Source organism: Anabrus simplex, chromosome 2 (assembly GCF_040414725.1).
Source record: "Anabrus simplex isolate iqAnaSimp1 chromosome 2, ASM4041472v1, whole genome shotgun sequence".
Lineage (NCBI taxonomy): Eukaryota > Metazoa > Arthropoda > Insecta > Orthoptera > Tettigoniidae > Anabrus > Anabrus simplex.
In genome coordinates, this window is record NC_090266.1 from 74,286,963 (window position 1) to 74,305,003 (window position 18,041).

Genomic DNA, 18,041 nt, shown 5'->3' on the forward strand with positions numbered 1-18,041 from the left:
CTCCTGTCATGATCACAGCACTAATCATCATTCCAAAATTGTCTGTCTTCTCATTCCATAAATCGCTGTGAGCTTGCATCCGGGAGATAGTAGGTTCGAATCCCACTATCGGCAGCCCTGAAAATGGTTTTCCGTGGTTTCCCATTTTCACACCAGGCAAATGCTGGGGCTGTACCTTAATTAAGGCCACGGCCGCTTCCTTCCAACTCCTAGGCCTTTCCTATACCATCGTCGCCATAAGACCTATCTGCGTCGGTGCGACGTAAAGCTCCTAGCAAAAAAAAAAAAGCATTCCATAAATCAACTTGTGCCTTTACTTCCTCTTTATTTTCTCTCCAGCTTACAATGCCGTCAGCAAATAGCAGACATTTTATTTGCTCTCCCATAATCTTCTCTTTCACACTGTATATAATTTAATCAATGATGGTTAAAGAAGGGTGAGAAGTACAATACACTTCCCCATCTTAAGCCCGTCATAACTCTAAATCTTTTTAGTTTTGACACAGCTTTCACAGTTTTGATATAATGCTATTACCATCTGCACTCCTTCATTCCCCGTCTGTGCCTTAGTAAATACGAAATGCCTTGGGACACTGTCATATGCCGTATGTATTTCTAGACAAGTCATTACTGTGTCCTTTCCATATTCCCAATACTTTTCCATTATTTGACATAATGTAAATATAATTTCTTCTGAATCCATACTAGTGTTCTGCACGTTTTCCCTTTATTCCCTCTCTTATTTTTTATCCAAGATTCTTTTGAGGATTTTAGCTTTGAGAGATCATTGTCATTGCTCTGTAGTTTTCACACCATAAGATATTACGTGCAATCAGGCAGTTCGTTTGTTCCAATGTAATTGCTGGCTGAAACTGTATTTTATATATAAAAGTATGTACTAATCAGCAATTTCATTTTACAGGAAACTCGTGAACGTGTAAAATTGTTGATTCAGCTAGCTGACAGCTTAGTGGAGAAGGGCCATGCGCATGCTAGTGCGATCAAGCAGTGGGTGGCAGCAGTTGATAATCGCTATAAGGATTTCAGTTCTCGCATGGATAAATATCGGTAGGTATAAATTTTTTTTAAATATTGCACTCATGACCCAACATATCAATGTACATATTACCTGGTAATAGATTTCAGAAAAAAGACAGCTGTTCATGGAAATGTCCAGTTTTGAATGTGATCTACTCCTCCACCTCCTCCATAATCTGAGCTTATTTTAGAATCCTGTCCGACTCGTTGGTTCAATAGTCGGCGTACTTTCCTTCGGTTCAGAGGGTCCCGGGTTCGATTCCCGGCCGGGTCGGGGATTTTAACCTTCATTGGTTAATTCCAGTGGCCCGGGGGCTGGGTGCTTGTGCTGTCCCCAACATCCCTGCAACTCTATTCAGGATCAGAATTCAGGACAGGTGTCTGTGCAAAATCGGTACAAGTCACTCCAGGTAGAACAACAGAGGGAAGATGAGGGACAGGGAACTGTTGCTGAGATGTGTGGAAGTAGGAGGAAGGGAAAAGGTAGGAAAGGAAAATGTAGAGTAGATGAGAGGAAAAGACAGTTGGAACAGGGTCATGGGAAGGAGAAAAGGGAGGAGGAAGTAGCGTCTGCAGTTATCAGGAAAGGTAGGGCTGACCAGGAGGGGAGGGGATCAAACGAGGTGGGTGGGGTTGAGGCTCTGGTCATGGGAGATTCCATCGTTAGACACGTGGGGAAAGTGTGTGGAGGAAAGGGTACCAGGGTAGTGTGTTATCCAGGAATTAGGTTGAGGCAGATGTTGAGGAAAGTAGAAGAGAGGGAGGAGGCGAAGGAGAAGGTGGTAGTGTTTCACGTTGGTACCAACAACGTAAGGCAAGCTGATATAAGTACCAACATAGTTGGAGATGTGTGGGATCTGGTAAATGCAGCACGGGTGAAGTTTAAGAAAGCGGAGATTGTTATTAGTGGAATACTGTGTAGAAGGGATACTGACTGGAGGGTGATTGGGGATTTAAATGAGACTATGGAGTGGGTATGTGGGAAACTGGGAGTGAAATTTCTGGATCCTAATGGGTGGGTAGGAGATGGGGATCTGCGCTCAGATGGCCTTCATTTAAACTGCAGTGGTATGTATAAGTTAGGAAATTTGTTTGGAAGGGTAATAGGGAAGTACATTCAGGGAAACGGGGTGGCCTAGGGAGCGGTGATAAGGGAACATGGAACTGGAAATCAAGTAGGGATGACATAAAATTGTTAGTGTTGAACTGTAGAAGTATTGTAAGGAAAGGAATAGAATTAAGTAATTTAATAGATATATATTCACCAGATATTGTAATAGGAATTGCGTCATGGCTGAGAAATGATATAATGGATGCAGAAATTTTCTCACGGCACTGGAGTGTGTATCGTAGAGATACGATAGGAATGGTGGGAGGCGGAGTGTTCATTCTGGTGAAAGAAGAATTTGTAAGCTACGAAAAAGTTAAAGATGAGACACATGAAATTCTAGGTGTAAGGCTCATTTCTAAAGATAATAGGCAGCTTGATATATTTGGAGTGTACAGATCGGGAAAGGGTAACAGTGACGCGGATTCGGAATTATTTGATAGGATAGTCAGCTATGTGTGAAACGACATGGAAAGAAATGTGATTGTAGCGGGAGATCTGAATTTGCCAGATGTCAATTGGGAAGGAAATGCGAACGACAGGAAGCATGACCAACAAATGGCAAATAAGTTAATATGGGAAGGACAGCTGATTCAGAAAGTGATGGAAACAACCAGAGGGAAAAATATCCTGGATGTCATGCTGATAAAACCAGATGAGCTCTATAGGGAAACTGAAGTAATAGATGGTATTAGTGATCATGAAGCTGTTTTTGTGGTAGTTACAAATAAATGTGATAGAAAGGAAGGTCTTAAAAGTAGGACTGTTAGGCAGTACCATATGGCTGATAAAGCAGGCATGAGGCAGTTTCTAAAAAGTAACTATGATCGGTGGAAAACGGTAAATAAAAATGTAAACAGACTCTGGGATAGGTTTAAAGAAATTGTTGAGGAATGCGAAAACAGGTTTGTACCATTAAGGGTGGTAAGGAATGGTAAAGACCCACCTTATTATAATAGAGAAATAAAGAGACTAAGAAGGAGGTGCAGACTGGAAAGAAATAGAGTTAGAAATGGCTGTGGAAGTAAGGAGAAATTGAAGGAACTTACTAGAAAATTGAATCTAGCAAAGAAGGCAGCTAAGGATAATATGATGGCAAGCATAATTGGCAGTCATACGAATTTTAGTGAAAAATGGAAGGGTATGTATAGGTATTTTAAGGTAGAAACAGGATCCAAGGAGGACATTCCAGGAATAATTAATGAACAAGGGGAGTGTGTATGTGAGGATCTTCAAAAGGCAGAAGTATTCAGTCAGCAGTATGTAAAGATTGTTGGTTACAAGGATAATGTCGAGATAGAGGAGGAGACTAAGGCCAAAGAAGTAATAAAATTTACATATGATAACAATGACATTTACAAAAAGATACAAAAGTTAAAAACTAGAAAAGCGACTGGAATTGATCAGATTTCTGGGGGTATACTAAAGACAATGGGTTGGGATATAGTACCATATCTGAAGTACTCATTTGATTATTGTTTGGTCGGAGGAGCTATACCAGATGAATGGAGAGTTGCTATAGTAGCCCCTGTGTATAAAGGAAAGGGTGATAGACATAAAGTTGAAAATTACAGGCCAGTAAGTTTGACATGCATTGTATGTAAGCTTTGGGAAGGCATTCTTTCTGATTATATTAGACATGTTTGTGAAATTAATAACTGGTTCGATAGAAGGCATTTCGGTTTTAGGAAAGGTTATTCCACTGAAGCTCAACTTCTAGGATTCCAGCAAGATATAGCAGATATCTTGGATTCTGGAAGTCAAATGGACTGTATCGCGATTGACCTGTCTAAAGCATTTGATAGGGTGGATCATGGGAGACTACTGGCAAAAATGAGTGCAATTGGACTAGACAAAAGAGTGACTGAATGGGTTGCTATATTTTCTAGAAAATAGATCTCAGAGAATTAGAGTAGGTGAAGCTTTATCTGACCCTGTAATAATTAAGAGGGGAATTCCTCAAGGCAGTATTATCGGACCTTTATGTTTTGTTATATATATAAATGATATGAGTAAAGGAGTGGAATCGGAGATAAGGCTTTTTGCGGATGATGTTATTCTCTATAGAGTGATAAATAAGTTACAAGATTGTGAGCAACTGCAACGTGACCTCGAAAATGTTGTGAGATGGACAGCAAGCAATGGTATGTTGATAAACGGGGTTAAAAGTCAGGTTGTGAGCTTCACAAGTAGGAAAAGTCCTGTCAGTTTTAATTACTGCGTTGATGGGGTGAAAATTCCTTTTGGGGATCATTGTAAGTATCTAGGTGTTAATATAAGGACAGATCTTCATTGGAGTAATCACATAAATGGGATTGTAAATAAAGGGTACAGATCTCTGCACATGGTTATGAGAGTGTTTAGGGGTTGTAGTAAGGATGTAAAGGAGAGTGCATATAAGTCTCTGGTAAGACCCCAACTAGAGTATGGTTCCAGTGTATGGGACCCTCACCAGGATTACCTGATTCAAGAACTGGAAAAAATCCAAAGAAAAGCAGCTCGATTTGTTCTGGGCGATTTCCGACAAAAGAGTAGCGTTACAAAAATGTTGCAATGTTTGGGTTGGGAAGAATTGAGAGAAAGAAGAAGAGCTGCTCGACTAAGTGGTATGTTCCGGGCTGTCAGCGGAGAGATGGCGTGGACTGACATTAGTAGACGAATAAGTTTGAATGGCGTTTATAAAAGTAGGAAAGATCACAATATGAAGATAAAGTTGGAATTCAAGGGGACAAACGGGGGAAATATTTATAGGAAGGGGAGTTAGGGATTGGAATAACTTACCAAGAGAGATGTTCAATAAATTTTCAATTTCTTTGAAATCATTTCAGAAAAGGCTAGGAAAACAACAAGTAGGGAATCTGCCACCTGGGTGACTGCCCTAAATGCAGATCAGTATTGATTGATTGATTGATTGATTGATTGATTGAAGAAATGGTACCCATACATGCGGTTGTCGTACTACTGGCATACAAGAAGTCCACCGAGATTCGATCTAAGACTAAAGAAAAGTTTAGTATCACATGTTGGTAAAAGTGAAGAGATGAAGAATTACTGTATAACAAGTATTGTGAGAATCATTTAAAAGTATTTTACTTACCATTTAAAGATAGGCCTATGGTAATTTTCATCAACACTACTTCATTCTGTTACGTGAATGAATCGTATCCATGAAATTTCATTGGAATTTTTGTCCTAAATGGAGGATAATAATTGCTTTCACACAAATCAACAGTAAAATTAATGGTAAATTAATAAATACAATTATTGTTTAAGAAATATTGATATTTAACTACGGCGACTATTTCGTTGTAGATACAACGTTCTTCTGTGGCATTACGCTTCGACTTTTGTTTCCTTCCTGCTAGCACCGATGAATGGAAGTGCTATGTCTGTAAATTCTCAATATCTTTGTCCATCATGACTAGCGCGGGCAGTTCAAACGAGAAAATGGAGGTGAAAAGCATGTAGCAAGTACAGCAAAAATTATTTTTGTTGAAAGAAAAATGCATGATCCCTGGAACGATAATTACATTAATTAGTGTGTTATGGGCACAAGTCAACAACTCGCGCCACCAAGTAACATGGAGGAAAGCAAAGCAAAGCAGAGAAGGTCAAAGAAGTGAAGTGAGCAAAGACTTCACACACAAAAGTATTATGTGAACAAAAGACATACTGAAGCACTGTGATGTAGTAGAATTCGTAGTTGTAACGTAGCAAAGTATGTACAGTAGAAGTCCGTTATAGCGAGAATACATAACGGCGAAAATTTTACTCCCTATAACGGATTGTCGTTATATCCGATTTTTGTATAAAAGTCGGAAAACCCTTCATGCACTTTAAAATCTGTATGAAACGGCAATCAGTTTGTCAAAACTTGCATTTCCGTAGATGATATCCACACTACGGCTTACTTGTTTGTTTCGTAATCCGATACTACGTGAAAGTGTACGTTTAATTTCATTCTGGAAAAAAATTATAGTACCGTATATCTCTGAATCCAAGATGAACCCCACTTTTTCCTTCAAAAAATTTAAATCAGGCTCAAAAAGAAGTTTGTAAAATCATATGAATGCCTTGTTGTACAGTAGGCCTACGCATTTTAAGACTATATTTAGACGCCGAAAATTGACTTTCGTCACGCTGTATTTCTTTATTTTTGGTGGCTACACAATTATTCTTTATTTCCGCAGGTTTAAGGACCATTAACTTAACATTGGCATCATAATACCGAAGAGAACTCGTTGAAAACTTTCCGGCATTACCTATTCCATGCTTCTCTACAATACAACGACCCATCAGGAAATTATTCTTGCTGTCTATAAAATGGTTATTTTTACGCAGCGTCAGATATAACCGGCTGCCGCTACACGCATGTCTCGCTTGTCGGGTTCGGCCAAATTCAGCGGCTAGCGATGTATTGGCCTAATCGCGAACGTTGAATGTCAACGAACGAGTTTATTGCACCACGGTATGGCCATTCCGCCCTTGCTTTTTCGTGCACATACCTCACAATTTCATCTTCGACTTCTTTAAAGCATCCTTGTTGCGGACCACTGAATGCATTTTTATTACAGTACGCATTTTTTAGCTCTATGTCTTCACGCTAACGCCAAATATTGGCTTTAGTTAGGCCTATGCCGTATTTTCTTGCGGCTGCACAATTATTCTACATTTCCGAGTGTTTAATAAACATTAACTTAAAATTGGCATCATAATATCGACTAGAACCCGTTGAAAATTTGCCGGCAATACCTTTCCCACGTATCTTTACAATACGACTATCCATCACGAAAATATTCCTGCTGTCTATAAACCTTAATATTACTAAGCGTCAAGTACAATAGACGCGTTATGACTCTGCCACTGAGTAGCCATGGTTTTTCTAAGAATTCGAAGGGTTGCATGCTTTGATGCCATTCTGCAGATTTGAGAAACACACAGGCTCTGTACAACCGGTTGTCGCGGCTAGCAATGTGTAGTAAAGAGGCGGTCGTTTATTGTCAACGAGTTCTGTGCCCGTGTGAAAACAAGCAGCGTGGTTACCGCGGTAGTTGCCAGTGGTATCCGTTAACTTACTGTTAGGCCGCGAATGCAACAACTCTTGAGTTTTCGCATGAGATTCTCAGAAAAAAAAGTCTTGGATTCGGAGAAATACGGTATCACTACAGAGATTTCTGTGGCAAACACCTTAGCTTTCTTCTTCAAACAGCGTCACCTAACCTAACCGTATATGTAGCCTATCATGAAAACATATTTGAAACGCACATAGAGAAATAACCTCCTCGCGAAAATTTTACATGTAAATAGCCATAACTAGACGTGAGAAGATATGAAATATTCTCTGAAATCAGTGATATACTCTGCCATATCTTGAGGTGTATCACATTCTTACTTAATTTCCATATACTGTATAACATTAAAATTAGGATACCGTATCGTTTACTTCAGTCTTTATTTTTAACGAGTTAACAACTGCTGTCGGCCACGTTATTTACGAATTTATTACGAAAACGTGTTATCCACTTTCATTTCGAATTTTCTTTAGAAAACTGCAGTCAATGGGTATTACTAATAAACTCCAACATTGCCTTTGAATGTCAACGAGAGAGCTCGCAAATGCACAAAGTGAGAAAACTATACCGTACCGAAGATGATCGATAGCATTTTGTTTCAAACGTTTCAGTTTTCTTATTCAAACAGCGTCACGTATCCTAACTTAACCGTACTATACGTATGATGAAAACACACTTCAAGCGCCAGTAGAGAAACTATACCTTTCTCGCTATAAATTTTCATATTAGCCTTTCCGTAATTTAACCAGACACGACAAAATATAAACCAACCTCTGAAATCAATTAAGCACTCTGCCATATCTCAAGGTGTATCCCATTCTTACTTAATTGCAGTATTTAGCCTCAAAATTAAGCGGTCGTTTAGTCAGCCTTAATTTTAACGAGTTAACAACCGTTATCAGACACGTTATTTACGCATTTATTACGAAAATATGTTCTTTCATTTCGAATTTTCTTTACAGAACAACTGTCGACGGATATTACTAATCGACTCCGACATCGTCTTCGAATGTCTACGAGAGAAATCGCTAGTGCACATAGCGAGGAAACGATGCCGAAGGTAATTGATCGCATGCAATATCATCGCCGAGGTGCATAAGTATCGGTAACGGAAAAATCGCGCGCGCTTAATCGCTCGTAATAACGGATGCGCCAGTGATAGGGTTCTCGCTGTAACCGAAGGACGATACACAGTTTAACATAGGAATTTTGAAGGGACAGAAAAATGTTGCCGCTATAACGGAGTTCTCGTTATATGCCGTACTCGCTATAGTGGAGTTCTACTGTATGTATTTCTCTAGTAATAGTTGTATTTATTAATTTACCGCTAATTTTACTCTTAATTTCCGTAAAAGAAACTATTACCTTTCATTTAGGACAAAAATTATAATGAAATTTCATGGATACAATTCGTTCACGTACCCCTGCATTCACCTGCAGAACTTGATCCTTTGTCATCGCCCCTCCAAACTGAGACATCTTCTGTCCTGTCCATTGCATTTGAAATGCTGCATCTTCAACCTCTTTAATAAATCTTTAGTTTTTCTGCATCCCTGAAGGAACACAACCTTTTACCATACATATTTGCACACATTTTATTGCTTTTGTCCCGGTATATGTGTGTTCAGTACTTGGTTCAATCCGCTTGGTATGCAACTAATTACGTGCCACAGTTCACTTAGTATTGGTAGAAATCCATTGTGTCTTAACCTCTTCAGTGGCACGCCGAAGAAATTCTTGGGTTGCGCACGCTTGCTCATAATGTCAGCGCCTGAGAAATTCTCGTTTAGTTGCAGTGTTCATTTCGCAATCGCCCAATAATTTCTCGGGTACTGTAATCTCTTTGGAAAATGTTTTCCAGCATTCTGAACAGATGGCTGGAGGGTTTCCAGCTGTATTCATGATGTCTCTGGCCTAAAATATGCCTTATCTTCTCTACTTTACATGTACAATCTCTGGCCAGCTGACGAGGTAAACAGAAATGGCGAGCACGAAACGGAAAAGGTGTTCGTCTGAAGACAAAATAAGGAATTACATCAAAGATGAATCTCTAAGTGACATTAGTATTTCCGATAGTAGTGATAATGATTCTTCAGATGATGAAAGTTTATGTAAATGTAAATCAAAACAGTTACTAAATCCTAAACACCAAGACAAGGACTGACTACCAACTTAATTAATCATGTTATATTACTAAATATTAGCACGAAAGAAACTTGTAATAATATGTGAAGTCACTAGCGCCCCAATAGCACTTGGAACACAGTAGTAAACAGAAAGCACATGGGTTGTTTGTTAACTAAATGAACTGCTACTGAATACTGAAATAGCGGTTCAGCTGTTGACACATCACCCCTCTCAAAAGGCACTTTAATGCACGAGTATCAATTATAAACAGCTTTTCAAAGTGAAAAGTGAAGATAAATGGATTTAGATGACATGCATAACTTTCATGCGGAAATAACATTACTTAACACATGAAAAGTACTGTATTTTTAATGCCTTACTAGAAGATAGACAGTACCACCGCATTTATCACATGTTTGGTGTTTTTGGTGGTTATGAACTAAATACATGTCTTGCAGCATGGCGTGTATACAGAGTCGAGAACAGATGTTTGCCAGATATACTACACCATTCAAATAAAATCGGTTTGAACATGACTCAACTTAGTCTTCATATATGACGTCCACCCTATCTCAGAAAGGATTTTTGAAATCGTGCACGTGGTACACAAGCAAATATGGTATGTGTAATCTAGTTGGGAGAAGTAGAATTTACAGAGTCTTATATCATTGCTTCTCACATTTCAGTGTCTCAGAAGTTTAAAGCGTATACATACAAATTATTCTAAAAATATATATTCAAACACAAGTACACAATGCAAACTTTCAAATATTGGTTCTGTCTAAGTACTGCACGTAACTAAAGTTGCAAGGGATTCTTGATTATAAATTCACATCCAGCGACTACAACTCGGTTAGAGCTGATGGTGTTGCATCAGACAGGTCTTAGAATGATCTGTGGTACTTCCTCAGAGGGCAGTCCTTCACAAGGCATTCTACAGTCTGTTCCTAAACTCCATTCACAAATATTTTAATTCCAAAGTCCATTTTTATACATGGAAGCATTGCATCTGGCATGGCCTGTCCTCAGTCAGGTCAGTCTGGTCCACACTTTCCTCTTTAGATTGAGCCTGTATAGTTTACTGATAAGATCTGCTATACCTTGGTTGTTAGTTGGTGCAGAATCCCAAACCAGGCACCATTCTTCTTTGATGTTGAAATCTTCTCATATTCCTTGCCATACAGGGTTCCTAGACTTCTGCTAGCTTGATCGAAGATCGCTTAGGACCTCTTGGATTGGGAGACCTGCGGTGTAGTTTCTTCCATTCTCGTACTGTCGTTTTGTCACCCGATTTGTGGTGACTGTATGCAGCCAGAGAATAGGAGTAGATTTCAGTGCTCCTGTGAAAATTCTCATACATTCATTAAGGTGGACATCTATTTTCTTAGTATGGGCACTGGGGCACAGTATTCAGTAACAGGGTACACACCGGTGCCAGCCAGTTTTTTCATGAGGTCGTTGCGAGTCTTAACTTTCTGACTGGTGTTTTTCAGGTGTATTCTGAAGGTCAGGTAATGGTCCAAGTTGATATCGAGCTACTTAGAGTTAAATTTGTGTTTTTCCCTCTGTTGACAAAAGTTCACATTGAGCTATTAGTTTGCTGTTTGGTTTGTTTCATTGGAAAGCATGCACTTCTGACATAGATGAGTTTGGGCAGAATCTCCTCTTCTTCTAATGTGAATTCAAGGTTTCCAAATCCTTGGATAGGATTCTCTCCCTTCTTCTAGCATTAAGGTTTGAGCAGCTAATACCAAGTCATCGGCATAGTAGAATTTGATGCTGATGGTATTAGGCAAGTTACTGGTGTACAAGTTGAAGGGTATTGGGGATGGAACAGATGCTTGAAGCAGTCCGTTCTTTACTGTGAATGATTTATGTATATTACACCCAATACTGACCTTGAAGAAGTGGTTTGTTAACATGTTCTTCATTGGAGTATTTAATTTCTTTGCAAGACACACATTCTTTGGTTTAAGCAGTCCATCTAGCCATACTGTATCATATACTACAGTCAGTAGATGTTGATTCCCATAGGGAAGCTAAAATATTTGTCCTGAATGAGTAAATTCATAATACCAATATAATGGTCCGTTTTTTGACATTTTATTTTCCCTATGGGAATCAACATCTACATCATTTGATGGCCAGGCAGGCATCTATTTTTGGAAATGAGACATAGCTCTCATAGTGCATTGGCACTGCTGGTGGCTTCAAATAGCCTATGCAGTGGCCTCCACGGTATGCACTAGCCTTGCGTCTTGGGTGGTGTGCTAAGTCCCAACTGACGAGCCTAACTTAGCACACGAGGGCGAAACGCAGGCAACCAAGAATGAGTTAGCTGGAAAATTTATAATGTCCAAAAACAGACCATTATATTGGTATTGCTACAGTCAGGTCGATGAAAGCTTCTTCTGGAACTCTGATTCGATGTAGAATCTCTGTGCCAGTACCTGCTCACAACAGCTACTTTTATTTTGTAAACCTGTCCAGAATTTCTTTAGCAGTGTTCTTCTTTGCTTTCCAAATGTCGTATAAACTCGGGGAATACTCCATCTAGTCCTGCTGCTTTCCCCATTTTCAGCATTTAAATGGCTTCATGTATTTCTTTCTGATTGAATTGATCTGAGAATGTGATGGTGCCTTGCACCTGTTTTTGTGGTTAAGTCTGTAGGGATTTTCCTGGCTTGTGATTTGATATGTAGTGTCATTTGAGGTGGAGTTATCCTTGGTTCTTGCTGGCAGGTGTTTGATGCAGTACAAAGTCCTTTTAGGAGTGTCCATACCTTCTTACTCAAGTGTGTGTGTGTGAAGTTGAATTGAGAAGTCAGTTCTTTCCACTTCTCCTCTCTGCCTTCGTTTAGTTCATCTAGTACACTTTTCCCAGTTTCAGGATCACCAGTTTTCCAATGTATGTTCAGTTTTGCTGTGCCAATGATTATTCACTCAAATGCTCCCTGGTGGAGAGATAAGTAGTGCAGTTTATGAGTGACCACAGAGACTAGAACTGTGTGAAGGCCAGATGTGGCCATTTTGTAAAATAATTTGTTTCATGTTCAAAATACTTGCAAGTAATGCATGTATATCATCATCATCGTCAATTTTCCGCTCCAGCAAGCTGGGTACGAGTGTTTTTGAACCTCTTCCAGTTTGTCCTGTCCATCCACTGTTGATGTTCTACCTTTTGCTGCCAATTTACAACACGTTTGGCAAGGTCTTTGAAAATTTGCTTTTCCCTGCTATCACGAGGCCTCCCTCTGGGCCTCTTACCAACATCCTTTCTTTCATAGGGTCCTAATTGGAGCCCTCCTTCTTATATGTCCATACCATTGTAATCTGCTTAATAATTAATTAATTAATTAATTAATTAAAAATACCTTTAAAACTGCTGGAAATTCATTTATGCTAAGACAATGCATTTATAAAAGAAATAAAACACATTACCCTATTGAAAAGGTACCGTATTTACTCGCATGTTAGACCCTTTTTTCCCCCATTTTTACAGCTAAAGGAAGAAAAGGGGGTTCCAATATGCGATAACCTCAAATTTTGTGCAGTGAACACATGACTTCTAGACTATAAAGAGCTATAAATTGTACATGTGAATATTCTACACTGTTCTTTAACAAACCTATGAATGTATGAGTTTTCGTTTAAAGGCAGTATTTCTAAACGTAAAAAGTCAATAAATGGTGAACACTTTTTTGGGCCTACGTATAAAGTAAATATAATCCATTTTAGTTGCTCATATCATGTCATTCGTTTCATCTCATAAATTCCTCTGATGAAGTAGACGTCTGGAAGGGCATACGGTTGTAAAAACTCGCTATGAAGGTTCGTCTCTTTTCATATTCGACCCCGTAGAGAAAAGGGATAAGGGTATCATATTATCATATTATGCAATATTGATACAAAACTCAGTGGCCAGTCATTTGTCTCTGTTGGTTGAGCAGCAGGGCTACCGCACAGTAAACCTGATCACTGCTTTAATTTTAATTGTCTTGCGCCACTAACTTCCCTGCTACTGGCATGTCGTCATTCCAAGTGACTTCATCTTCACTGCCATCTTGTCAGCCATGAACTGCAATCGAGACCGAGAGCATTTGAGATCCCGTCTTTTTTTAACCTTTTAAAAATAGTTTTGTTGCTGGTTATAGAGTCTAAACTGTGCGAAGCAATTCTCAAATGGTTTCTGGAGATGGTCTCTGATATTCCCAGCTGGTGTATGTGTAGCCGAAGCCACTCCTTGAATAAAGCCGTGTTGTTGAAAGCATGCCAAATCACCAGCTGATAACTAGCGTATATTACGAGTTGTATTTCCGAATATAATACATAGTGACTGAAAGCATTATTTTGATAACTGTGGCTGTTGAAAGCCAGACCCTTATTTTTAAGTATATTTCATGCTTGTTCTCTACATTTATCACATCAGGATTTACCTAAACAGCTGTAAATGAAATAAGACACACAGCATTGTTTAGGTTAGGTATGCTATCGCCCGGATAGTGTCATAAGTCTCACGACGGAAGGAATAAAAATAAATAACAGGAAAGTTTGCTGCATTTATGGATATCTACAGGTGTGGCGGTAATGCGTTTTATCATAATGTTTAATTTTGTACGTTTGTGTTCTCCCATTTTTAATTAATGCATACCCTAGTATGTTTTGTCTGGTGTCTCCGATAATCGTTGAAAGTAAACGGGAACATAAAAAATCAATATTATTTGTTAGATATGTTGGCGAGTAAAACAATTGTGATTGGATTGTTTTTATCACGTTTTAAGCCTAATTCTCTCCCAAATAACCCTATATTGGCCTGAGTTAAGAGATATTAAACGATCAGTTTGTTAATGATCTCACCTGCCTATATTAATAGGCCTAGCAACAACTGTGAATATTTGTTAACTAAAGTAAACTTGTTTTCTCATCCCGAGGTGGTGCAGCTCTTTTTTAAGACAGGCCTAATGTTTCCACAAAGACGCACACAAAATGCGTTCAGTTGTTAGTCATTTATTCACATCTATTTACAAATTTAATACACATAACCTTAATCACTGTATCGCAAACAAAAACACTTCACTCCGAGAACATCAACAAATTATAGACCAACCACATGAGTTTGCCGAAATGTCATTAGACCATCCACCTCCGTTAAGCACTCTCTGTATTAATGGTGTGCCTAGTGCAAAAAGAAGATGGTTTCATGTCGTAATTCAAATCGAACCTATGTTATTAATTTAATTATTCAATTTATATTCTGCACATCTCCCTTGATGGTCAAAATCCGTTTTTCTAACCTTCCTTCAAGAGCAGAAATATGGTAGAAATTCTACCCTCAACCTGTTGCTTTATGCCGGAAACCTGGATTTCTACCTCCTCCTTGAGGTTCAAGATATCCCCTTCCAGCTGGCTTACTCTTCTATCGATCTGGTCAACCTGTCCCAAGTAGCCTACGCAGTGGCCTCTACGGTATGCACTAGCCATGCATTTTGGTGGGTGTTCTATTTACCAACTGATGAGCCCAACTTAGCACACTTGGGCAAAACGCTGGCAACCAGGAATGAGTTAGCTGGAAAATTTATAATGTCCAATAACGGACCATTTTTATTGGTATTATAAATTTACTAACTGGGGACAAATATATTAGGTTCCCTATGGGAATCAACATCTATATAATCTCTGGCAGTGCGGTACTGGGAATTGAACTCAGGTTCCCGAGAACGACGGCTAATTGTGCTAACCATTATGCTGGCGGACATTCTTAACTACAAATCACAGACATGTATACGTGACTGATGTGTGCTTGCAACGCGCAGGTCGGACACGAAGCTATTCACCTATTTGTGCGATGTCGTCAGAGCTGAAGTAGGCCTACGCTATGGAGGCAGACTTTTCTCAACTACAATACACAGATGTACCGCATGACTTCGATGCGTGTTTTCATTGCGTGGGTCGTACGAATGAAAGTATTCAAAAATTTTTGTGATGTCATCAGAGCTGCATGTGGCTTGTAGCCGCTTCGAAGTGGAATCATTGTTCTTCTCTGATATATTACGTTGGGGGGGGGGTCTTGTATTCAAGATTTATTTTTTCATTTTCTTCGTCTCGAAAAGTCAAGGGGGGTCTAATGCGCAAGTAAATACGGTATATCTGTAACAAACTTTAGGTTACAAGGAAATACCATCAAAAAGATATCAAAATTATACATTTTTGCAATGAGTACTTAAGGCATTCAGGTTACAGTTGTGCACACTAACTGAATGAATGTTTAAGTTAAGAGAGTTTTAACTCGCATTTGTAAAAGGTAAAGTGAAATATTCAGGAAATCTTAACTGCTCAGCTCTCATACATCTTGGGCCAATTACTTTGCTGTTGTGACCTTACCACCACCACCACCACCACCACCACCACCACCTCCTCATCCTTGATAAAATATACTGTGAATACAAGCATTTTGTGTAAATCTTCTTCAAAGTTCACTTCCATATCTTGCTCAAAACTTCAGTCAGGTAAGCTTACCCTAAAATACAGGATCCCTCTTATAAACCCAGACCGAGCGCACGGTATTTGTACTCTGCACTACAGCAGCGGCCTCAGCCCAACTTATGTTGCACATGGCCACCTTGCTTTAAGCACATATACAATCTTAAATGAAATCTTACAAAATATGTTAGAAGTGTCCTTCATAAACACCATTAGGATTTTCTGTACACCTATAGCGAGAGTTATGACTGTTCACACGACCTTTAAGATGAAATCAGGCCTCATCCGAAAAGAATACAATGATACCACTCACAATATCTCGCTCTTGTGGCTCGATCAGCAGGTTTTAAACAACAGGCCCATGTAAACCTGTACGGTAAATGTGTAACAGCTTCGTAGCTTTGTGTGCAGAAGAAACTGAACCCCTACATGTTGCGCTAATTTTGTTAGTGATTTATTCGGTGACCGTTCAAGATTAGCACCAATGTCGTGTAGCTTTTCCTCTGTTAAAACTGTTCTTGTGCTTGCATTTTTTTTTATTGAGCACTGAACCAGTAGTTTGCAATTTATTTACAGTTACGTGAATCTGTGCTCAGGAAGGAGGCACTTCACCAGGAAATTGCTAACAAATACATCGCGTCCCCATCAAGCCGACTCATACTTAAGATAACTTTTACATACGAAAGTACGGTGTTGCAATGATAACTGTCTCACTATGTTAGCAGCTGAGATTCAGACTGGCTACTGATGCTAGGTCGAACACATGCACGCACCTTATAAGGTCAAGAACTATGAGCGTGATTCCCGTACAGCTGCGTAGGTCTCGGAGATTAAAAATGCCGCTGAATGCTCTGGGTTTATGAGAGAGAGCCTGTGCTATACTTAATAATTTGGTAAGTAGAAACTGGTATATGGTATGCATTGACCCTCTTACAGTGAAGATTACTAGACTCTTATAATGTTGCAAGTTTATGCCAGATATATATACAAGTATGGATATCATATGGAAATCTGCCAATAACTTATTTGTGATGCTTTTCCTTCAGTATGAATTTCAGATATGTAAATACTCTTTAAACTTAACAGTAATAATGGTGGTGTTGCATAATATTATTTTGCTCTTGAAAATCAGTGTCATTGTGTGAGGTATGTGTTTACTGTATTCTCTCAGCTCTCAACTGGAAGGAACACTGGGCATTCAGGTTGAGGGAGAAAGCAGACAAGACCTGTCCATTGATAGAAACTCTGACCCTTTATTAGAAACAAAACTCAAGGAAGCTGCCAATAAAGAGTTGAAAGAACTGAATGAAGAGAAGAGGAAATCAGCTCGAAGGAAAGAGTAAGTAGTTCAGTTTTATAATTTTGGTTAACTAACACCATGTTTTGTGAGTGTATTTCTATTAGAAACTCTGTTTGACTCCTAAATTTTACTAACAAGGAAACCTCGGCAATGGTTAAGTCGCCGATCGCCATGAAACTTGGAAAACACATTGAGGTACACGTAAAAATTATGTCGGCATCAATTTTGGGTGCTGACATTGATTAGGGCGTTAACTAAGGGGCCTAACAGTTGCGACATTTCAAGGTCCGCGCATGATCGGTCCTGAATACCTGCTGGCCAGTGCTAAGCCGGCACACTGCCTGCCTGGAGACACACCTCTGCACCTCCTCCCCTCCACACCTCCACCCCTCCTACTGGTTTGCCACCGCATGTTTCCCTTCTCTCCGCGCTTGCCCGTCTGCTTAGCTGTTGAAGAGAACTGGTGCTACACTTTGCGTACTCTTATCACCCTTCCCTCATATCTCTCCTTTGTAATTTCCACATTGTATTATTCAGTTTATATTTTCTGAAATGTTTATGAAAACGTTCGCGACAATTCCTTAAGGGCAATGTCGTTGAGCATCTCAAAAATTAATTTTCATCTTCAAGCGAATCACGGAAGTCACGGTGAAGAAGGTCCGCTGAACTTACAGGAGCTGCAGCATTATATGACGCGATTGAGGGTGAGTGTAAAGCAGTCAACTGTTTTCATATAGGCCTTGACGCTCACGGGGTGATGTCACGCTGCGTGACATAAGCCGTAATAACGTTGATTGAAGCGTGGTCTTTTGCGCTGCATGCGACATTTTAGGTTTTAGTTTTCAGCACTGGACCGTGTGATATGTTGATTGATATGTTGATATTGATAACTCTGTCATTTTTTTAAACAAACATT

At 39.3% G+C, this 18,041-nt stretch overlaps 1 protein-coding gene across 1 annotated transcript in view; it reads left to right on the forward strand.

Moving 5' to 3' along the window:
• Window positions 1–18,041, forward strand: part of trio (trio Rho guanine nucleotide exchange factor) — a 1,596,874-nt gene that overhangs the window by 767,276 nt on the left and 811,557 nt on the right. Inside the window, exons 23-24 of the mRNA XM_067140202.2 lie at window positions 923–1,068; window positions 16,997–17,164. Of these exons, the coding sequence (XP_066996303.2) occupies window positions 923–1,068; window positions 16,997–17,164 (314 nt within the window). The remainder of the gene's footprint in view (window positions 1–922; window positions 1,069–16,996; window positions 17,165–18,041) is intronic.